This window comes from Mobula birostris, chromosome 23 (genome assembly GCF_030028105.1).
Source record: "Mobula birostris isolate sMobBir1 chromosome 23, sMobBir1.hap1, whole genome shotgun sequence".
Classification (NCBI taxonomy): domain Eukaryota; kingdom Metazoa; phylum Chordata; class Chondrichthyes; order Myliobatiformes; family Myliobatidae; genus Mobula; species Mobula birostris.
Genome location: NC_092392.1, coordinates 10,741,330 through 10,764,367, shown reverse-complemented (window position 1 = coordinate 10,764,367; position 23,038 = coordinate 10,741,330). Strand labels below are relative to the sequence as shown.

The 23,038-nt window shown below is 42.8% G+C and overlaps 1 protein-coding gene across 1 annotated transcript in view; it reads left to right on the top strand.

The window, feature by feature from the left end:
- LOC140186876 (golgin subfamily B member 1-like) overlaps positions 1 to 23,038 on the top strand; it is a 109,552-nt gene that overhangs the window by 9,251 nt on the left and 77,263 nt on the right. The window contains exons 2-3 of the mRNA XM_072241581.1: positions 21,186 to 21,295; positions 22,334 to 22,486. Of these exons, the coding sequence (XP_072097682.1) occupies positions 21,194 to 21,295; positions 22,334 to 22,486 (255 nt within the window). The 5' untranslated portion in view covers positions 21,186 to 21,193. The remainder of the gene's footprint in view (positions 1 to 21,185; positions 21,296 to 22,333; positions 22,487 to 23,038) is intronic.

The following is a 23,038-nucleotide window of genomic DNA, read 5'->3' as shown; positions in this document are numbered from 1 at the left end:
GTACAAAAGGGATGGGTTATACCTGAACCTGAGGGGGACCAATGTCCTTGTGGGCAGGTTTGGTAGAACTGTTATGGGGGATTTAATCTAGATTTGCAAGGGAATGGGAACCAGAGTGATAGGTCAGATGATGGAGCATTTGCTGTAAAGGTAGATGCAGTGTGCAGAGACACTATGAGGAAAGATAGGCAATGTAGAGGGCAAAAAAGCTTAAAAGCAGTTGAAATGTCTACTTTAATCTGACAAGCATTAGGAGCAGGGGTGGTGAACTCAGAGCAGGGGTTTATGCCATGGACCCATTAAGCAAGGGGTCTGTGGAACCCAGGCTGGGAACCCCAGGTCTCAGAATATGGATCAGTACATGGAATTTTGACATTTTGGCCTTGGTTGGCTCAAGGGCAGAATTAGCTCTGGATTTTCCAGGGTTTAGACGTTTCAAAAGGGTCAGGGACAGGGAAGTAATTGAGATAGTGGCATTGCTTATCAGGGATAGTATCACAGCTGAGAAAGGGAGTACATCTTGGAGGGATCATCTACTGAGTTATTGTAGGTGGAAGTCACAAACAGGAAGGGAGGAATCACTCAAGGGAGTATTCTGTAGATTGCCACCCACCACATATAGCAGCAGGACACAGAAGCACATTAAGAGGCAGATTTTGGAAGGGTGCAGAAATAACAGTTGTTGTTGTCATGGGTGACTTCAACTGGTCTAATATTGTTTGGCACCTCTTTAGTGAAAAAGGTTTAGATGAGGTGTCTATGTGGCTAGGTTGACTAGAACAGAGGCTGTACTGAATCTGCTTCTAGGTAATGAACCCAGTCAAATGACAGATGTCTTGGTGGAATGAGCATTTTGGAGACATTGACCACAGTTCACTGACCTTTGTCATAGCCTTGGATAGGGATAGGAGCAGATAGTATGGAAAATTATTTGATCGGGGAAGGGCGAATTATGATGCTATTAGGCAGGAACTTGGATTACATAAGAAATAGGAGCAGGAGTAGGCCATCCAGCCCACCAAGCCTGTCCCGCCATTCAATAAGATCATGGCTGGTCTGTCTGCAACCTCAGCTCCATCTACCTGCCTTTTCCCCATAACCCTTAATTCCCTTACTACGTAAAAACCTATCTAACAGTTTCTTAAATATATTTAGAGAGGAAGTCTCAACTGCTCTCCTGGGCAGAGAATTCCACAGATTCACCACTCTCTGGGGAAAAACAGTTTCTCCTCATCTCCGTCCTAAATCTTCTCCCCTGAATCTTGAGGCAATGTCCCCTAGTTCTAGTCTCACCTACCAATGGAAACAACTTTCCTACTTCTGTCTTATCTAACCTTTTCAAAATGTTGCATGTTTCTATAAGATCCCCTCTTATTCTTCTGAACTCCAGAGAGTATAGTCCCAGGAGACTCAATCTCTCCCCATAGGTTAACCCCTTCATCCCTGGAATCAACCTGGTCAACCTCCTCTGCACTGCCTCCAAAGCCAGTATATCCTTCCTCAAGTATGAAGACAGAACTGCACACAGTACTCCAGGTGCAGCCTCACCAGTACCCTGTATAGTTGCAGCATGACCTTCCTGCTCTTGAATTCAATCTCTCTCGCAATGAAGGCCAACATTCGTTTGCCTTCTTAATAACTTGTTGCACCTGCAAGCCAACTTTTTGCGATTCAGGAACAAGCACTTTCAAGTCCCTCTGCACAACAGCATGCTGCAATCTTTCACCATTTAAATAATAATCTGCTCTTCTGTTATTCCTTCCAAAGTGGATGATCTCGCATTTACCAACGTTGTATTCCATCTGCCAGACCTTGGTCCACTCACTTAACCTATCTAAATCCCTCTGCAGACGCTCCACATCCTCTGTACAATTTGCTTTTATTACAAATTGGGAACAGATGTAGTTGGGGAAATGTGGAGATAGTTTAGGGAGCACTTGCATGGGGTTCTGGATAGGTTTGTCCCACTGGGGTGGGGAAAAGATGGTAGGGTAAAGGAACTATGAATGACAAGAGACATGGAACTTCTAGACACTAGAATACTGTAGCACTGTACAGGCCCTTCAGCCCTCGATGTTGTGCCGACCTATATATTCCTAAAAAAAAAGTACTAAACCCACACTACCTCGTAACCCTCTATTTTTCTTTTATCCATGTGCCTGTCCAAGAGGCTCTTAAATACCCCTAATGTTTTAGCCTCCACCACCATCCCTGGCAAGTCATTCCAGGCAAGTCAGGGGCCCCAGGACAGATCCTTGCGGCACTCCACTAGTCACCGACCTCCAAGCAGAATACCTTCCTTCCACTACTACCCTCTGCTTTCTTCCTGTAAGCCAATTTTTTTAAAAAATATAATTTTAAAAAGTGAATACATGAAAACATAATGTCTACCCTCCCCCCTCCCCTTAACCCTTCCCCCCCGATATATACTCCTACCTGAAAAAAAAAGAAAGAAAGAAAGAAGAAAAAGAAAGAACTGCCTGGATATTGGAAGGTTTCCACATGCTCCATGGGATTCAAAATAAATTTAGTATATTTATTTATTACCTTCCCCAAGGGATCAAGATCTTTATCATCGGAGCAACTAAATATGCCATCCTATCTTTTGTAAATAAAGGCGCCAAATATTCAAAAATGTTTCATATTTATCTCTTAAATTTTAAGTAATTTTTTTGAGTAGAAAATCATCCACTTTGTTAGGAATAATAGAAGAGCAGATTATTATTTAAATGGTGAAAGATGGAACCAGAGGAAGATGGAGAGCACACAAGGAGTTATTGTGAGAGGGACAGAGAGAGAAAAAGGGGGGGGGGGGAGAAGAGAGAATAATAAATAAATAAATAAATTAGAGATGGGGTACGAGGGGGAGGTGGGGCATTAACAGAAGTTAGAGAAGTCAATGTTCATGCCATCAGGTTGGAGATTACCCAGACAGAATATAAGGTGTTGTTCCTCCAACCTGAGTGTGGCTTCATCTTGACAGGTGAGGAGGCCATGGATAGACATATCAGAATGGGAATGGGACGCGGAATTAAAATGTGTGGCCACTGGGAGATCCTGCTTTCTGTGGCGGACAGAGCGGACAATATTTTCTCTGCTTTTTCTGGTGGACAATACTTTGATTTATGAATGCCAGGATGCCAAAAGCTTTCTTTACAATCCTGTCTACCTGTGATGCCACTTTCAGGGAATTATGTATCTGTACTCCCAGATCCCTTTGTTCCTCCGCACTCCTCAGTGCCCTACCATTTACTGTGTATGTCCTACCTTGATTTGTCCTTCCAAAATGCAACACCTCACACTTGTCTGCATTAAATTCCATCTGTCATTTTCTGGCCCATTTTTCCAGTTGGTCCAGATCCCTTTGCAAGCTTCGAAAGCCTTCCTTGCTCTCGGCAATGCCTCCAATCTTAGTGTCATCAGCAAACTTGCTGATCCAATTTACCACATTATCATCTGGATCATTGGTATAGACAACATATAACAGTGGTCCCAGCACAGATCCCTGAGGCACACCACTAGTCACAGGGATCCACTGCCACGCTCTCTTTTCCCACACAGCCAATTTCAAATCCAGTTTACAACCTCTCCATGGATACCCAGCGTCTGAACCTTCTGAACTAACCTCCCACGTGGGACCTTGTCAAAAGCCTTACTAAAGTCCATGTAGACAACATCCACAGCCTTTCCTTCATCTACTTTCTTGGTAACCTCCTCAAAAAACTCGACAAGATTCGTTAATCATGATCTACCACACACAAAGCCGTGCTGACTATCCCTAATCAGCCCTTGGCTGTCCAAATACTTGTATGTCCGATCTCTCAGAACACCTTCCAATAATTTACCTACTACTGATGTCAGGCTCACTGGCCTGTAATTACCTGGTTTACTTTTGGAGCCTTTTTTAAACATTGGAACAACATGAGTTACCCTCCAATCCTCCGGCACTGCACCCGTGGCTAAGGACATTTTAAATATTTCTGCCAGGGCCCCTGCAATTTCTACACTAGTCTCTCTCAAGGTCCGAGGAAATATCATATCAGGCCTGGTGGATTTATCTACCTTTATTCGCTGTAAGGCAGCAAGCACCTCCTCCTCTTTAATCGCTATATGTTCCATGACACTACTGCTTGTTTCCCTTCCTTCCATATACGCTATGCCAGTTTCCTAAGTAAATACTGATGCAAAACAACTGTTTAAGATGGAGTGAGAGCAGATTCACATCTGCTCTCACTCCACCCTCCCGCCACCCCACTAGGAAAAGGGTTTCCCTGGTCCTCACCTACCACCCCACCAGCCTCCGGGTCCAACATATTATTCTCCGTAACTTCCGCCACCTCCAGCAGGATCCCACCACTAAGCTCATCTTTCCCTCCCCCCCCCCCCGCTTTCTGCAAGGATCGCTCCCTACGCGACTCCCTTGTCCATTTGTCCCCCCCATCCCTCCCCACTGATCTCCCTCCTGGCACTTATCCTTGTAAGCGGAACAAGTGCTACACATGCCCTTACACTTCCTCCCTCAATACCATTCAAGGCCCCAGACAGTCCTTCCAGGTGAGGCGACACTTCACCTGTGAGTCGGCTAGGGTGATATACTGCGTCCGGTGCTCCCGATGTGGCCTTCTATATATTGGCAAGACCGGACACAGACTGGGAGATCAATTCGCTGAACACCTACGCTCTGTCCACCAGAGAAAGCAGGATCTCCCAGTGGCCACACATTTTAATTCCACAACCTCTTCCCATTCTGACATGTCTATCCACGGCCTCCTCTACTGGAAAGATGAAGCCACACTCAGTTTGGAGGAACAACACCTTACATTCCGTCTGGGTAGCCTCCAACCTGATGGCATGAACATTGACTTCTCTAACTTCCGCTAATGCCCCACCTCCCCCTCGTACGCCATCTGTTATTTATATACACACATTCTTTCTCTCACTCTCCTTTTTCTCCCTCTGTCCCTCTGACTATACCCGTTGCCCATCCTCTGGGTTCCCCCCCCTTTCTTTCTCCCTAGGCCTCCCGTCTCATGATCCTGTCATATCCCTTTTGCCAATCACCTGTCCAGCTCTTGGCTACATCCCTCCCCCTCCTGTCTTCTCCTATCATTTTGGATTTCCCTTCCCCCTCCCCCTCCCCCTCCCACTTTTAAATCTCTTACTAGCTCTTTCTTCAGTTAGTCCTGACAAAGGGTCCCGGCCTGAAACGTCGACTGTACCTCTTCCTAGAGATGCTGCCTGACCTGCTGTGTTCACCAGCAACTTTGATGTGTGTTGCTTGAATTTCCAACATCTGCAGAATTCCTCGTGTTTGCGTGTTTAAGATCTCACCCATCTCGTGAGGCTCCACACGTAGATGACCACTCTGATCTTCTAGGGGACCAATTTTGTCCCTTACTATCCTTTTACTCTTAATGTACTTGTAGAAACCCTTCGGGTTTACCTTCACATTATCTGCCAAGGCAACCTCATGTCTTCTTTTTGCCTTCCTGATTTCCTCCTTCAGTATTTTCTTACATTTTCTATACCCTTCAAGTACCTCATTTGTTCCTTGTTGCCTATACCTGTTATACACCTGTCTCTTTTTTTTTTAACCAGATCGCCAATATCCCTTGAAAACCAAGGTTCCCTATGCCTGTTGACTTTGCCTTTAATCCTGGCAGGAACATGCAAACTCTGCACTCTCAAAATTTCGCCTTTGAAGGCCTTCCACTTACTAAACACATCCTTGCCAGAAAACAACTTATCCCAATCCACTCTTCCTTTCTCATTTCCACAAAATTGGCCCTTCTCCAATTTAGAACCTCAACTCGAGGACCAGACCTATCCTTATCCATAATTAATTTGAAACTAATGACATTATTGTCACTGGACCCAAAATGTTCACCTACACATACTTCTGTCACCTGACCTGACTGGTTCCCTAACAGGAGATCAAGTATTGCATCCTCTCTGGTTGGTACCTCTATATATTGATTTAAAAAACTTTCCTGAACACATTTGACAAACTCCAAGCCATCTAACCCTTTCACAGTGTGGGAGTCCCAGTCAATATGTGGAAAGTTAAAATCCCCTACTATTACAACATTGTTTCTTACATCGGTCTGCTACCTCTCTACGGATTTGCTCCTCCAATTCTCTCTGACTATTGAGTGGTCTATAATACAACCCTATTAGTGTGGTCACACCTTTTCTGTTCCTCAGCTCCACCCATATGGCCTCTGTAGACGAGCCCTCTGGGCTGTCCTGTCTACGCACAGCTGTGATATTTTCCCTGACTAGTAATGCCACTCCTCCCCCTTTCATCCCTTCCCCTCTATCACATCTGAAACAACAGAACCCCAGAACATTAAGCTGCCAGTCCTGCCCCTCCTGCAACCAAGTCTCACTAATAGCAATAATGTCGTAATCCCACATGCCAATCCACGCCTAAAACTCATCTGCCTTACCTACAATACTCCTTGCATTGAAGTAGATGCACCTGAGAACATTTCTATCACATACAAACCTTTGATTTCTGTCTGTACATGCAATCCTCCTCCACCTCACTATCTGCTCTAACACTCTGGTTCCCCTCCCCCTCCAAACCTAGTTTAAACCCCCCGGAGCAGCACTAGCAAATTTACCTGCAAGGATGTTAGTCCCCCTCCAGTTCAGGTGAAAACCATCCAGTCGGAACAGGTGCCACCTTCCCTGGAACAAAGCCCAATTGTCCAGAAACATGAAGCCCTCCCTCCTGCACCATTTCCTTAGCCACGTATTTTGCTGCATTATCTTCCCATTTCTAGCCTCATTAACATGTGGCACAGGTAACATTCCTGAGATTGCAACCCTGGAGGTCCTGTTTTTCAACTTTGCACCTAACTCCCTAAACTCTCTATGCAGGACCTCCTCCTCCTTCCTATCCATGGCATTGGTCCCTACATGGACCACGACATCTGGCTGCCCACCCTCCCTCCTGAGAATACCGAGAACTCGATCCAAGGTATTGCAGACCCTGGCACCAGGGAGGCAACAGACCATCCGGCATTCTCGATCTCTTCCATAGAACCTCTGATCTGTCCCCCTAGCTATTGAATCCCCTCTCACTATGCTCTCCTCTTTTCCCTCCTTCCCTTCTGAGCTGAGGGTCCAGTCTCGGTGCCAGAGACGCGACCACTACAACTTGTTCCTGGTAGGTCGTCCCCAACAACAGTATCCAAAACGGTATACTTATTGTTGATGGGAACGGCCACAGGGGTGCTCTGCTCATTCTGTCTATTCCCCTTCCCTCTCCTGACAGTCACCCAGCTACCTGTCTCCTGACTTTTAGGGTTGACTGTCTCCCTGAAACTCCTGTCTATTTCTGCCTCTGCATCATCAATGATCCAAAGTTCATCCAGCTCCAGCTCCAGTTCCCTAACTCGATTTGTCAGGAGCTGCAGCTGGATGCACCTATTACAGATGTAGTCATCAGGGACAATTGTGCTGTCCCTGACTTCCCACATACTGCATACGGAGCACTTGACTGCCCTAACTGCTGCCTCCATTACCTACTCCTAAGTTAATTAAATTAATTACAGGAACTTACCCGGCCTTAACTCTCTGGGAGCAAGCTCGTCCTCAGCCTCTGCTCGCTAAAGCCTCTCGACCCAAAGCCTCAAAGCTCCACTCCTACCCTGAGCCACTCACACACTGGCCGCTCCTCATCAGTTACCCCTCCTTTGTCCCTGCCAATTATCTCAAGTACTCACTCCCTCTAATCAACTAATCAACACTCTCTTCAGTTGCCCTCCACGCTCCTTTTAAAGCACACTCACCTCAGCTCCTCAGCTGCTTCCCAGCACTCAGTGCTCTCCCGAGCTCCTCGCTCCTCCTCCTGCTGCTGATTAGGGATAGTCTAATGTCTTTGTGAGGGGCAAGTTGTGCCTTGCGAGCCTGATTGAGTTCCTCGAGGAAGTGACAAAACAAATTAATGAAGGTAGAATGGTGGATGTAGTGTATGTGGGTTTTAGTAAAGTGTTTGGCAAGGTTCCACATGGTAGGCTCATTGAGAAAGACAGAAGGAATGGGATCCTGGGAAACTTGGCTCTGTGGATTTAGAATTAGCTTCTCCATGGAAGGCAGAGGTTCATAGTAGATGGAGGGTATTCTGCTTGGACGGCAGCAACTAGTGATGTTCCACAAGCATCAGTTTTGGGACCCCTGCTCTTTGAGATCTTTATAAATGACTTGGACGAGTAAGTGGGTTAGTAAGTTTGCAGATGACATTAATGTTGGTAGAGTTTCAGATAGTCTGGACAGTTGTAGGTTAAAACAAGTTATTGACAGGATGTTGAGCTGGGCTGAGAAGTGGCAGATGGAGTTCAACCTGAAACAGTGTGAAATGATTAATTTTGGAAAAACAAATTTCAAAGCAGAGAACAGGTGAATGGCGGGATTCTTAGCAGTGTGGAATAACAGGAAGATCTTGGGATCCATGCCCTTAGATCTCTCAAGGTTACCATGGATGTTGATGGGGTTATTGTACTTTATACTTTATAGTCGCCAAACAATTGGTACTAGAACGTACAATCATCACAGCGATATTTGATTCTGCGCTTCGCACTCCCTGGAGGACAAATATTAAATATTAAAAATAGTTAAAATTAGTAAATATTAAAAATTTAAATTATAAATCATAAATAGAAAATAGAAAAATGGGAAGTAAGGTAGCGCAAACAACCGAGAGGCAGGTCCGGATATTTGGACGGTACGGCCCAGATCCGGGTCAGGATCCATTCAGCAGTCTTATTACAGTTAGAAAGAAGCTGTTCCCAAATCTGGCTGTACGAGTCTTCAAGCTCCTGAGCCTTCTCCTGGAGGGAAGAGGGATGAAAAGTGTGTTGGCTGGCTGGGTCGTGTCCTTGACTATCCTGGCAGCACTGCTCCGACAGCGTGCGGTGTAAAGTGAGTCCAAAGACGGAAGATTGCTTTGTGTGATGTGCTGCGCTGTGTTCACGATCTTCTGCAGCTTCTTTCGGTCTTGGACAGGACAACTTCCATACCAGGTTTTGACGCACCCTAGAAGAATGCTTTCTACGGTACATCTATAAAAATTAGTGAGGGTTTTAGGGGACCGGCCAAATTTCTTTAGTTTTCTCAGGAAGTAAAGGCACTGGTGGGCCTTTAAGGTGTATGGTGTGATGGCCTTCATTAGTTAGATTGAGTTAAAGATTACCTTATGGCTCTTGAACTCAATCCCAATATAATGTTACAACTCTGTAAAACTGGTTGGACAACACTTGGAGTATTTTGTTCAGTTCTGGTCACCTAATTACAGGGAGGATGTGGAAGGACACTTACCAGGATACTGCCTGGATTAGAGAGCATATCTTGTGCGGACAGGTTGAACAAGCTAGAGATTTTGTTTTTGGAGTGAGAGGGATGAGAGGTGACTTAGAGGTATACATGATGATGAGAGGCATAGATACAGTTGGCAACCAGCACCTTTTTCCAAGGGCAGAAATAGCTAATACAAATATGATTGGAACAAAATGTGGAGGGGATATGTGAGCAACACACATCAAAGTTGCTGGTGAACGCAGCAGGCCGGGCAGCATCTCTAGGAAGAGGTACAGTTGATGCTTCAAGCCGAGACCCTTCATCAGGACTAATATTCAACATATTCCGTCTGGGTACCCTCCAACCTGATGGCATGAACATTGACTTCTCTAACTTTGGCTAATGCCCCACCTCCCCCTCGTACCCCATGTATTATTTATTTTTATACACACATTCTTTCTCTCACTCTCCTTTTTCTCCCTCTGTCCCCCTGACTATACCTCTTGCCCATCCTCTGGGTCCCCCCCACCCCGTCTTTCTCCCTGGGCCTCCTGTCCCATGATCCTGTCATATCCCTTTTGCCAATCACCTGTCCAGCTCTTGGCTCCATCCCTCCCCCTCCTGTCTTCTCCTATCATTTTGGATCTTCCCCTCCCCCTCCCACTTTCAAATCTCTTACTAACGCTTCCTTCAGTTAGTCCTGACGAAGGGTCTCGGCCTGAAACGTCGACTGTACCTCTTCCTAGAGATGCTGCCTGGCCTGCTGCGTTCATCAGCAACTTTGATGTGTGTTGCTTGAATTTCCAGCATCTGCAGAATCCCTGTTGTTGTGAGGTAATATGTGAGGTGGATTTTTTAAAATAGAGTGGTGGGTGTATGAAATGCGCCGCTAACGGTGGTGGTAGATGCTTATACATTAAGGACATTTGAAAGAATCTTAGACAGGCACATAGATGAAAGACAAGTGGAAGGCTATGTGGGAGAGGAGGGTTAGATTGAGACAACATAGTGGGCTGAAGGGTCTGTACTGTGCTGTACTGTTCTATGTTGGAAGTAAATTTATTATTGAAGTACATATAAGTCACCATATACCACTCTGAGGTTCATTTTCTTGTGGGCATTCACAATGTGATGTGAGGAGAGGGTTTCCATTGGTCAGAGCTGACCATAGTTATTGCATCCTAGCTGTCTAGATACGCAAGCCTGGGCAGTACGATATGGAGAGCAAGCTGTTGTCCATGTAGCAAGCTCCCTCTCTTCATGCATCTGATGAACCCAGAGGAATGGCAGAGACCGATACAGTTTGGTATCAGCAACTTCGCAGGAGATGCCAGTCATCATTGAACTCAATGTAGGACTGCCTTAGGGACTCCAGCATCTGGATTTTTCCCCATTAGGGTTTACTCCTGAAGTCTTCCCCATTAGTGGGTATAGCTGCAAGGCAGTGGAGGTTTGAGATCAGGGTTTTTCTTCTAGATGAGCTGCCAACCATGGCTAACAAGCTCCAACTGCCTGAAGCGACTGGTTTTAAGGCATCAGTAACCTGCTTTCGTCCCTTCTCCTGTCAGTAGAAAAGGTTCTGCCGGGCTTAATAGCTAAGCCACACCTGAAGTCCTGGAGCTGGATTTGGTTGTCAGAGACTAGTTGAGGCATATGCCATTGGGAGCATTTGATATGTAGTGGGAACTTGACCCCATTACCACCTCCGGCTATGACAACCTTAAGGAACCATAGAACAAAGAAATACAATAGAATCAATGCAAAAATACTCACAAAAACTGACAACCAATGTGCAAATGAAAACAAATTGTGCAAATTAAAACACGATAATGATAGTAAATAAATAATATTGAGGACAGGAGTTATAGAATCCTTGAAAGTGAGTCCATCAGTTCAGTGTTGAGTGAAGTTATCCACACTGGTTCAGGAGCCTGCTGGTCGAAGGATTTCCTGAACTTGGTGGTGTGGGACCCAAGGCTCATATACCTCCCCCATGGCAGCAGCAAGAAGAGGGCATGGCCTTAATGTTGAACTCCTTCATGTTATAACTGATGATCTAGAACCATTGGAGGGTGAAGCCACAATTGTCAGTTTACAGAGCTGCCCAATTCATAGATGGCGAGGAGGTAAGCTGCGGTAGGTGAAGACAAATCAAAAGAGTCAGAGAAGGACAAAGCTTCCGCCAGGTGGGCATTCCTGGAAGAGAAGTGGCAGTGAAATCAGTGATAATGAAATGTTGGAAATCGAAGTTTAAAAACTAAAAATCCTTGAAATACTTTGCAACACTGGAAGGAGAAATAGTGTTAATGTTTCAAGTGAAGGTCAGAACTGCAGTGCCTACAAAAAGTATTCACCCCTTGGAAGTTTTCATGTTTTATTGTTTTATAACATTGAATCACAGTGGATTTAATTTGGCTTTTTTTAACACTGAACAACGGAAAATACATTTCGTGTCAAAGTGAAAATAAATTTCTACAAATTGGTCTAAATCTATCACAGTTATTAAACACAAAATAATTGATTACAGAATTACTCACCTCTCGAAGTCAGTATGTATTTAGTAAATGCACCTTTGGCAGCAATTACAGCCTTGAGTCTGTGTGGTTAGGTCTCTATCAGCTTTGCACATCTGGACACTGAAATTTTTCCCCAGTCTTTACAAAACTGCTCAAGCCCTGTCAGATTGTATGGGGATCATGAGTGAACAGCCCTTTTCAAGTCCAGGCACAAATTCTCAATTAGATTGAGGTCTGGATTCTGACTTGGCCATTGTTGTTTTTAATCCATTCCCATGTAGCTTTGGCTTTGTGCTTGGAGTCATTGTCTTGCTGAAAAATCAACTGTCTCCCAAGTTGCAGTTCTCTTGCAGAGTGCATCAGGTTTTCCTCCAGGATTTCCCTGTATTTTGTTGCATTCATTTTACTGTCTACCTTAACAAGCCTTCCAGGGCCTGCTGCAGTGAAGCATCCCCACAGTACGATGCAGCCACCACTATGCTTCACAGTCGGAATGGTGTGTTTTTGATGATTTAGCGTTCAGTCTGATGGCCAAGAAGCTCAATTTTGGTTTCATCAGACCATAGTACTTTTTTCTAGCTGACTTCAGAGTCTCCCACATGCCTTCTGGCAGACTCTAGCCAAGATTTCATGTGAGCTTTTTTCAACAGTGGCTTTCTCTTTGCTGCTCTCCCATAAGCTGCAACTGATGAAGCGCCCAGGCAACAGTTATATGCACAGTCTCTCCCATCTCATCCACTGAAGCTTGTAACTCCTCCAGAGTTGTTATAGGTGTCTTGGTGGCTTCCCTCACAAGCCCCTTTCTTGCATGGTCACTCAGTTTTTGAGGATGGCCTGCTCTAGGCAGATTTGCAGCTGTGCCATGTTCTTTCCATTTCTTGATGACTGACTTGACTGTACTCTGAGGGATATTCAGCGACTTGGAAATGTTTTCATATCCTTCTCCTGACTTGTACTTTTCAATAATCTTTTCACAGAGTTATTTGGAGTGTTTTTTTGTCTTTATAGTGTAGTTTTTTGCCACCATACTGACTCACCAGCAGTTGGACCTTCCAGATAATGCGCATTTTTACAGTCAATTGAAACGCCTTGACTTTACGCAGGTGATCTCCATTTAAATAATTATGTGACTTCTGAAACCAATTGACTGCACCAGTGATGATTTGATTTGTCGTATTAAAGGGGGGTGAATGTAATCAATTATTGTGTGTTTTATATTTGTAATTAATTTAGATCAATTTGTAGAGAAATGCTTTCACTTTGACATGTAAGTCTCTCTCTGTTGATCAGTGTCAAAAAAAAGCCAGATTAAATCTGCTGTGATTCAATGCTGTAAAGCAATAAGACATGAAAATTTCTGGGGGGGCGGGTGGGGTTTGAATACTTTTATAGGCACTGTATGTTCATAACTCAGTAACTATAGCCTAATGAGAACCAGTTTTATTATCGCCAGCATGTGTCATGCAATTTGTTAACTTCGCAGCAGCAGCAGTTCAATGCAATACATAATATAGAAGAAGAAAAAAGAATAATAAATAAGTAAATCAATTATAGTATATGTATATTGAATAGATTAAAATCATGCAAAAAAACAGAAATAATATATATTAAAAATGTGAGTAGTGTTCACGGATTCAATGTCCATTTAGGAATCGGATGGCAGAGGGGAAGAAGCTGTTCCTGAATTGCTGAGTGTGTGCCTTCAGGCTTCTGTACCTCCTACCTGATGGTAACAGTGAGAAAAGGGCATGCCCTGGGTGCTGGAGGTCCTTAATAATGGATGCTGCCTTTCTGAGACACTGCTTCTTGAAGATGTCATGGGTACTTTGTAGGCTAGTACCCAAGATGGACACGACAAAATTTACAACCCTCTGCAGCTTCTTTTGGTCCTGTGCAGTAGCCCTCCCCACCTCCAACAAAACCAGACAGTGATGCAGCCTGTCAAAATGCTCTCCACGGTACATCTATAGAAGTTTTTGAGTGTATTTGTTGACATGTCAAATCTCTTCAGACTCCTAATGAAGCATAGTCGCTGTCTTGCCTTCTTTATAACTGCATCAATATGTTGGGACCAGGTTAGGTCTACAGAGATCTTGACACCTAGGAACTTGAAACTGCTCACTCTCTCCACTTCTGATCCCTCTATGAGGATTGGTATGTGTTCCTTTGTCTTGCCTTTCCCTGAAGTTCACATTCGGCTCTTTCATCTTACTGACGTTGAGTGCCAGGTTGTTGCTGTGACAACACTCCACTAGTTGGCATATCTCGCTCCTGTACATCCTCTTGTCTCCATCTGAGATTCTACCAACAATGGTTATATTATCAGCAAATTTATAGATGGTGTTTGAGCTATGCCTAGCCACACAGTCATGGGTAGAGAGAGAGTAGAGCAGTGGGCTAAGCACACAATCCTGAGGTGCACCAGTGTTGATCGTCAGCGAGGAGGAGATGTTATCACCAATCTGCACAAATTGTGGTCTGGTTAGGGTAGGTTAGTAAGTTGGCTGATGACACAAAGGTTGGGGACGTCGTGGATAGTCTGGCAGGTTGTCAGAGGTTACAGTGGGACATCAGTAGGATGCAGAACTGGGCTGAGGAGTAACAGATGGAGTTCAACCCAGGTAAGTGTGAAGTGGTTCATTTTGGTAGTTCAAATTTGAAGACAGAATATAATATTAATAGTAAGACTCTTGCCAGTGTGGAGGATCAGAGAGATCTTGGCGTCTGTATCCATAGGACACTCAAAACTGCTGCGCAGGTTGTCAGTGTTGTTAATAAGGCATATGGTGTGTTGGCCTTCATCAACCGTGCGATTGAGTTCAAGAGCCGTGAAGTAATGTTACGGCTATATAAGTCCTTGTTCAGACCCCACTTGGAGTACAGTGTTCAGATCTGGTCACCTCACTGTCAGAAGGATGTGGATACTATAGAGAGAGTGCAGAGGAAATTTACAAGGATGTTGCCTGGATTGGAGAGCGAGCCTTATGAGAATAGGTTGGGTGAACTTGGCCATTTCTCCTTGGAGCGAAGGAGGATGAGAGGTGACCTGATAGAGATGTATAAGATGATGAGAGTCACTGATTATGTGGATAGCCAGAGGCTTTTTCCCAGGGCTGAAATGGCTAACATGAGGGGGCATAGTTTTAAGGTGCTTGGAAGTAGGTACAGAAGAGATGTCAGGGGTAGGTGTATCACACAGAGAGTGGTGAGTGCATGGAATGCATTGCTGGCAATGGTGGTGGAGAGGGATGCAATAGGGTCTTTTAAGAGACTCTTAAACAGGTACATGGAGCTTAGAAAAATAGAGGGCGATGCAGGAGGGAAATTCTAGGCAGTTTCTCAAGTAGGTTACATGGTCTGCATGACATTATAGGCCCTTTGGCCCACAATGTGCTGTAGATTTCTTTGTTGTTTCACAGTTCATTTGTGGCTTAACCTTAGACACTAACATTGATGCATTGTACAGTGATGCATTGCAGTCACTTATAATCCTCCATATAAAAATAGTTCATCCTGCCTTCAGTACAAAATCTTTTATATTTAATATTAGATTTATGTTTCCTCAGTTTCAATCAGTGAAAGTAGTCTTTTTACTGTTGCGCTCCTTCATAATATCCAGATGTCTATTAAATAACTCCCTATTATCTAACAAATAAGAGGAGCCTTTTCTGGTTTGCTGCCAGTGACTAATGGTGTTCCTCAGGGGTCAGTATTGGGACTACTACTTTTCACATTGTTTGTCAGTGATTTGGATAATAGAATTGATGGCTTTGTGGCAAAGTTTGTGGATGATAGAAAGACAAGTGGACTGGTAGGAAGCAATGCGATTGCAGCAGGAATTGGACAGGTTGGAAGAATGGGCAAAAAAGTGGCAGATAGGGTGGATGTGGAGAGAATGTTTCCTATGGTGGGGTTATTCAGAATTAGAGAGCACAGCTTCAAAATTGAGGGGCGACCTTTTAGAACAGAGGTAAAGAAGAATTTTTTTTTAGCCAAAACGAGTGAATCTGTGGAATGCTCTGCCACAGACTGTGGTGGAGTCCAAGTCCATGGGTATATTTAAAGCAGAATTTGATTGCTTCCTGATCGGTCAGGGCTTCAAAGGATATGGCGAGAAGGCAGGTGTAGGAAGTTGAGTGGGATCTGGGATCGGCTATGATAGAATGGTGGGGCAGACATGATGGGCTGAATGGCCTAGTTCTGCTCCTATACCTTATGGTCTAAAATAGCTCTACAAAAGGTGCCTAGACCTTCAAACTGTAGCTTGTGTATATGTTCTCTTGCACCAAGTAATGTGTTAATGAACATGCTTTCTGTTGCTGCAATATCCCTCCTGTGGTGTAGTGATCAAAATTGTACATAATAATCTTCATCTGGATTAACATAAGAACATAAGAAATAGGAGCAGGAGTAGGCCATCTGTCCCGTTGAGCCTGCTCTGCCATTCAATAAGATCATGGCTGATCTGGCCATAGACTCATCTCCACCTACTTGCCTTTTCCTCATAACAGTTAATTCCACTGCTATGCAAAAACCTATCCAACCTTTTCTTAAATGTTCTTGTGTAATATGTAAAGATAACCTTCCATGACTCATATTGGTTATTTTCTGTAGCTATCTGTAACAGTTCCTATAGAACATAGCACAGGATCTGGCCATTTGGCCCACAGTGTTGTGCCAAACCAGCTAAAAAACATCCAAACTCTAATCCCTCCATGTCCATATTCCTCCATCTTCTTACATCCATGTGCCTATCCAAATATCTCTTAAAAGCCTCTCATGTATTTGCGTTTACCACCATATAAGGCAGCGTACTCCAGGCATCCATGACTCTGAGTAAAAAAAAACTTACCTCTCACATCCCCCTTGAACCTACCCCTCTCTCTTTCAATGCATGCCTTCTGGTGTTTGACATTTCAACCCTAGGAAACAGATGCTCTTTATCCACTCTATCTATGCCTCTCATAATCTTGTAAACCTCTATCAGATCACTCCTCAGCCTCCTACACTCCAGAGACAACAATCCAAATTGATCTAGCCCCTCTAAACCAGGCAGCATCCTGGTAAACCTCTTCTGCACTCTCTCCAAAGTCTCAACATCCTTTCTATAGTGGGTGAACTGATCTGTATGCAATACCCCAAATGTGGCCTAACCAGAGTTTTATAAGGTTGCAACCTAACCTGCTGAGTTACGAGCTTGGGGCACTCCCTATTTAGACACACCTTTACTTTAGGAAGATCATAAGTTCAAAGTAAATTTATTATCAAAGTACATATATGTCAGCAATTACAACCCTGTGATTCATTTTCTTGCAGACATATAATAAATCCAATATCTGTAATAGAGTCAATAAAAGACTGCACCAACTGGGTGTACGATCAGTGTGCAAAACACAACAAGCTGTGCAAATACAAAAATCAGGAAATAAATAACCAATAAATATTGAGAACATGAGACAACGAGTTCTTGAAAGTGAGTTCATAGGGTGTGATAACTTTTCAGTGATGGGTCAAGTGATGTTGGGTGAAGTTAGCCCCTTTGGTTCAAGAGCCTGATGGGTGAGGGATAATAACTGTTCCTGAATCTGGTGGGTGAGTCCTGAGGCTCCTGTACCTTCTTCCTAATGGCAGCAGTGAGAAAAGAGCATGTCCTTGGTGATAGAAGCCCTGATGGCAGATGCTGTTTTCCTGCCACAATGCTCTATGTAGGTGTGCTCATGGTGGAGTGCTTTACCAGAGATGGATTGGGCAGTATCCACTACTTTTTGTAAGTTTTTTTTTGTTCAAGGGCATTGCTGTTTCCATATCAGGCTGTGATGCAGCCAGTCAATGTACTCTCCACCACATATCTATAGAAGTTTGTCAAAGTTGTAGGTGTCATGCTGATCTTCGTAAACTCCCAAGGAAACAGAGGCACTGCTGTGCTTTCTTTATATTTGCACATGTGCTGGGCCCAGAGCAGACCCTCTGAAACGATAACACTGAGGAATGTAATGTTGCTGACCCTCTCCACTTCTGAATCCCTGATGAGGACTGGTTCATGGACCTGTGGTTTCTAATAGCATATCTATAGTGTTATACCTCCTTTCTCTAAAATAAATGAAAACCATTTATCTGGTCCTGGACTGCATCAACCTTCTATGCCATCATTTTATTCTTTGCTGTTATTTTGCTCTTTTTAATTTTTGATAAGTATCCTCATTTATAGAAAATCTGACAGATTAGATACGTACTTAGCATTTCTTCTATTTCCTTATTCTCATTTATAGTACTACAATTATCCATTGTCAAGAAGTCAGATTTTTTTACTAACCTAATTACAAAGCAATACTGTGATTTTGATATCTCTGAGAAATTGCTCTCCATCCTTCCCTTGCTTTCACAATTTTAACCTTTTTTATTCAATATCCTGCTCTCTACAAATTTCATACTTAAATTTTGTTTGTCATCCATGTAATTTGCACATCCAATGATTTTCTTTTTACTGATACATTTGAGGAAAATTGTAATTTTTTACTATAATTTTGAAATTATTACCTCATGCTACCTCTTATTCCTTTTTTTAACATTTTCTGTTGTTTATTTTTATTGGTATATATTTGTTCTGTAACTCTTACTATCTCCTTTTTAAAATTAACACATTAGTCTACAGTCATCTATGCTAATAAATCTATCACCTCAACCCATCTAGCTTCCTCCTAACCTTTGAGATCTTTTCTATCCATTTTAATCACTCACTTTCATTTAATTTTCTCCTACTTTTTTTTATAGTCCATTCAGTCACAATTAACCTACCGATTTATGCTATTACAGTACACGCTGCCAGGAGTTTTTTTTTCATCTTGATCAATAGATACTATCTTGATTCTAAAGGAAATTACAGTGTCACAGCAGCATTACAAGTGCACAGATAAACAAATATTAGAAGAGAAGTAGAAAGAATAAAAAATAAGTTCCCACAAACAGTCTAACAGGAGGAGATCATCACTTCCCTGGCTATAGGTTGACTCATTATAGCCAAGGGTAAGAATGACCTCATATAACGCTCTTTGGAGCAGCGCAGTTGTCCTAGTCTCTTACTAAAAGTGCTTCTCTGTTCAGCCAAGGTGGCATGCAGAGGATGAGAGGCATTGTCTAGAATTGCCAGGATTTTCCGTAGGGTCCTTTGTTCTACCACAGCTTCCAGTATGTCCTATTTGACTCCTATAACAGAGCCAGCCTTTCTACTAAGTTTATTGAGCCTGTTGGCATCACCCATGTTGATGCCATTGCCCCAGCACACCATTGCATAGAAGATTGTACTGGCGACAACAGACTGTTAGAACATGTGAAGGAGAGGCCTGCATACTCCAAAGGACCTCAGTCTCCTCAAGAAGTAGAGGTGACTCTGGACCTTCTTGTATACAGCCTCTGTGTTGGTGCTTCACTCAAGTCTGTCATCCAGGTGCACCCCCAGGTGCTTGTAGGTTCTCACCACATCCACGTCCTCACCATCAGTAGTAACAAGGAGCAATGCAGGCTTAGTCTTCCTAAAAGTCCATCACCATCACCTTTGTCATACTGGTGTTGAGCTGCAGATGATTCAGCTTTCACCATTTGACAAAGGCCTCCACCAAGGCCCTGTATTATCCACCCGTTCCGTCAATAGGTGCATGAAGATGCACACTTTCGTAAGTTATGTGCCTGTACTTCAGTAAATCCTTACTTGTTTTTCTACTTTTCATTTTCTGTATTAGGGATTCCCAACCTGGGGTCTACAGGTCCCTTGCTTAATGGGATTGGTCCATGGCATAAAAAAGGTTGGGATATGAAAATGCATAATTACAACCTTACATATTGATTCAGTACAGAATTAAGTCATTCGGCCAATTAAATGTTGGCTTTTTTAAAAAGTCAATTGGACTCAATCCCATGCTTCTTTTCCTTGATCATCGTAAATAATTCTGTTGCCGCTCATTCATCTCCAGCTTTGCCTGACGTCTGTAGCAGGGAAAATGCTAAAATCTGTTGTTAAGGAAATGATGACAGGGCATTTGCAAAGTAATAATCGATAGGTCAGAAAGATCATGGACTTCTGAAAGGGAAATCATATTGGAAAAATTCTTTTAGGATTGTTTGTGGTTGTAACTTGTCAAATAGATAAAGTTGAACTGATTGTGGTGGTGGATTTGAAATTTCAGATCTCCCTGGATAAGGTGCAACATGTAAAATTAGAGCGTGTGGTACTTAGGTAGTATATGGTAATGATGAAGGATTAATTAGTGAAACTGAAACAAGGTAGCAATAAACTGGTTCCAAAATTGTTTTGTTGATGGGAGGAATAGTATAATGGTTCATTTTTGGATTTGTGGCCTGTGATCACATGCCTATCTCTCAGTTGCCGTAGAAATAGGTGCTGAAGTTTGCTTGTTCACAAATTCCATCAATGAGGCTGATGAGTGCTCCAGTGTAATATTTTCAGGTTTGTTGATGATTAAAAATATGGTAGCATTTTTGCCCTAAGGAAAATGCAGAGAATTCAGAGATAGGCTGAGAAGAAAGGGCAAGGTAAGGACATGGGAGATGGAATAAAATCTGTAAAAGAAAGTGAGAGTATCCGCTTTGGTTGGAAAAAATAGAACGACAATATTTTTAAAGTAGTGAGCGATTGATGATGGGTGTTTTATACAAATCACTGAAAATCATTATGCAAATTCAGTATGCATTAAGAAGTAAATTATATTTATTGAGAGAAGATTAAAGTTAGAGACATCTTACCTGAAACTGAAATGTTGAGATCTGATCTCCCTACCTTGGAAAGGTGAGACTTATGATTGAGGGAATCTTCAGCAGATTGACTCATGAGATACTAAGTTTGTCGTGGGACAGATTTACACTGAACGCTTAGTTTAGAATAATAAGAGATTACCTTGCTGAAACATAAGGAATGTCTTACTAGGCATGGTTGGGTTGATACAGAGTTGATGTTACAGCTGGATAAGGCATCTAAACTCCAGCGTCATTGTTTCAAAATAACAGTTGAACCATTCAGCAGTAGTTTCATCGCCAAGATTGTGAACAATATTTTGAAATCATTAGCTGATAGTACTGTAGAAAGTAAGTTACTGAGTGTGTATAAGTACACAACAATGTGATGCAAAGAATTAAGGGATTCAAGGGATTGTAGTCCTAGTGGAAGGGAAAAAGAATTGGCTGTGATCTTATTTAATGGTGGAACAGGCATAAAAAGCCAAATATCCTTCTCCTGTATTTTTTGCACTACCCTCTTTTACCTGAAACATGGCTTCCTGGTACATCATTATTTGCTTCTTACATTATTTGCCTTGAGGAATGACCTAACATTTTGTCTTTTTGCTTCTCATGCAGCTCCCACCATGTTGAGTCGCCTGTCAGACTTGGCAAAAGGAGTCAATACTGTGCTGCAAGACCTGTCTGGTGAAGATGGTGGAAATGAGACTAATGCCTCCCAAAGAACAGTGAGTCTGAGTTTAGCAATAATGTTAGAGGTAGTCGCTTGTATTAATTAGGTGTCGATATCTCTAGAGTATTTTCTGTTGCAAATTCTTCTTTGGTTTTAAGAATCTGTTTCAGGAGGAGGCTTCTCCTACTCTGCCTCTGTCGTAAGTAATATTGAGGTACTGTATATAATCGGACTATACTGGAGCAGTGATTATCCTCTTTGAATAGAATTAATAGGGATGTATGCACGGGTTAAGTTAGCTCTGGAAATGAGGTAATAGTTCTCAAAGTTTCTCTGAGTTATGTTTGAGAGATGTTGCCCTGGAGGTGGGAAGGAATGTTAACATAAGTGAACAATATCTTCTTTGTTCGTATCACATACAAGACACTAATGATTGTAAAGGGTATTATCAGGGACTATAAAAGGGTAAGAGGGGTAGTGATGAAAGTGTATGCTCACTAAGTGTGACCAGCAAAAGTTTTTCATTAAATTTCCACCTATGTGGGCTTAGAAAATTGTTGTCTGAAACATATAAGCATTTACTTTACAAGGGTACATCAGATTCTGTGAACAAAAGGCTATGTAGTGGGGAGAAGTTAGGTAAAATGGACTGTATTTCTTGGCTGTTCCGAAGATTGAAAATTGATATTTGACAGTGTAGATACTGAGAGGCAGTTTTCTTTGCCAAAAAAAAAACAGGGTCATGATCTCAAGATGACAAATTAACCAATAGGTTGAAAATTTTATTACTGAAAGTTATGAATATTCAGATTCTTTATCCCTCAGGTCTGTGGATACTTAATCAGTAAATATGTTCAAAACAGGAAAGGCTTGAGGCCACTAAAAGAATTAAGATTTAAAACTGGGGAACTAATGCAGAAGTCCATCTGTGCTCATTTGCTTCACTACTGCAATTTGTGTGCTATTTTTCTAATATTACTCTGTACACAGGGAAGTAGGAGGAGTATTAATGATTTCTCCAATAGGCTACACCCATGTACTAGTTGCTGGTTTGACCTATTCCCATTTTGAGCTATGGATTTGTGTTATGTAGGTGACCAGTCACCAGTCTGAGATGGAGACCGGTGGTGAGGTATCAGAAGATGTGGTGGAGCGTCTTGCACACACAGAGCAGTTAGTCATTCAACTCAAAGAACTTGTACGTGAGAAAGACGTTCAAATTCAAAGTAAAGATATTGCATTAAAGGTATGTTATGGTATTTATTTCTGATTTGGTCTGGAGTTAACAGCTTTTGGCACGCCAACATATCCATTGCATTCTCTCCCTCTTGTACCCAGTCACTCAGCCACTATATTAGGTAAACCTGTACACCTGTTCGTTACGGCAAGTATCTAATCAGCCAATCATGTGGCAGGAACTGAATGTATAAAAGCATGCAGACGTGATCAAAGGGTTCAGTTGTTGTGTAAACCAAACAGCACAATACGGAAGAAATATGATCTAAGTGACTATGACCAAGGACTGATTGTAGGTGGTTTGAGTATCTCAAACTGCTGATCTCCTGGGATTTTCAAATACAGTAGTCTCTAGAGTGTATAGAAAATGGTGTGATAACCAGTAAATCATGGAGTGAACGGCACCTTGTGGGTGAGAACACCTTGCTAATCAGAGAGGGCGGAGGAGAATGGCCAGACGGTCCAAGCTGATGTAAAGGCAACTGCAACTCAAATAGCCATGCATTACAACAGTGGTGTGCAGAAGTGTGTATCTGAATGCACATGTGTTGAACCTTGAAGT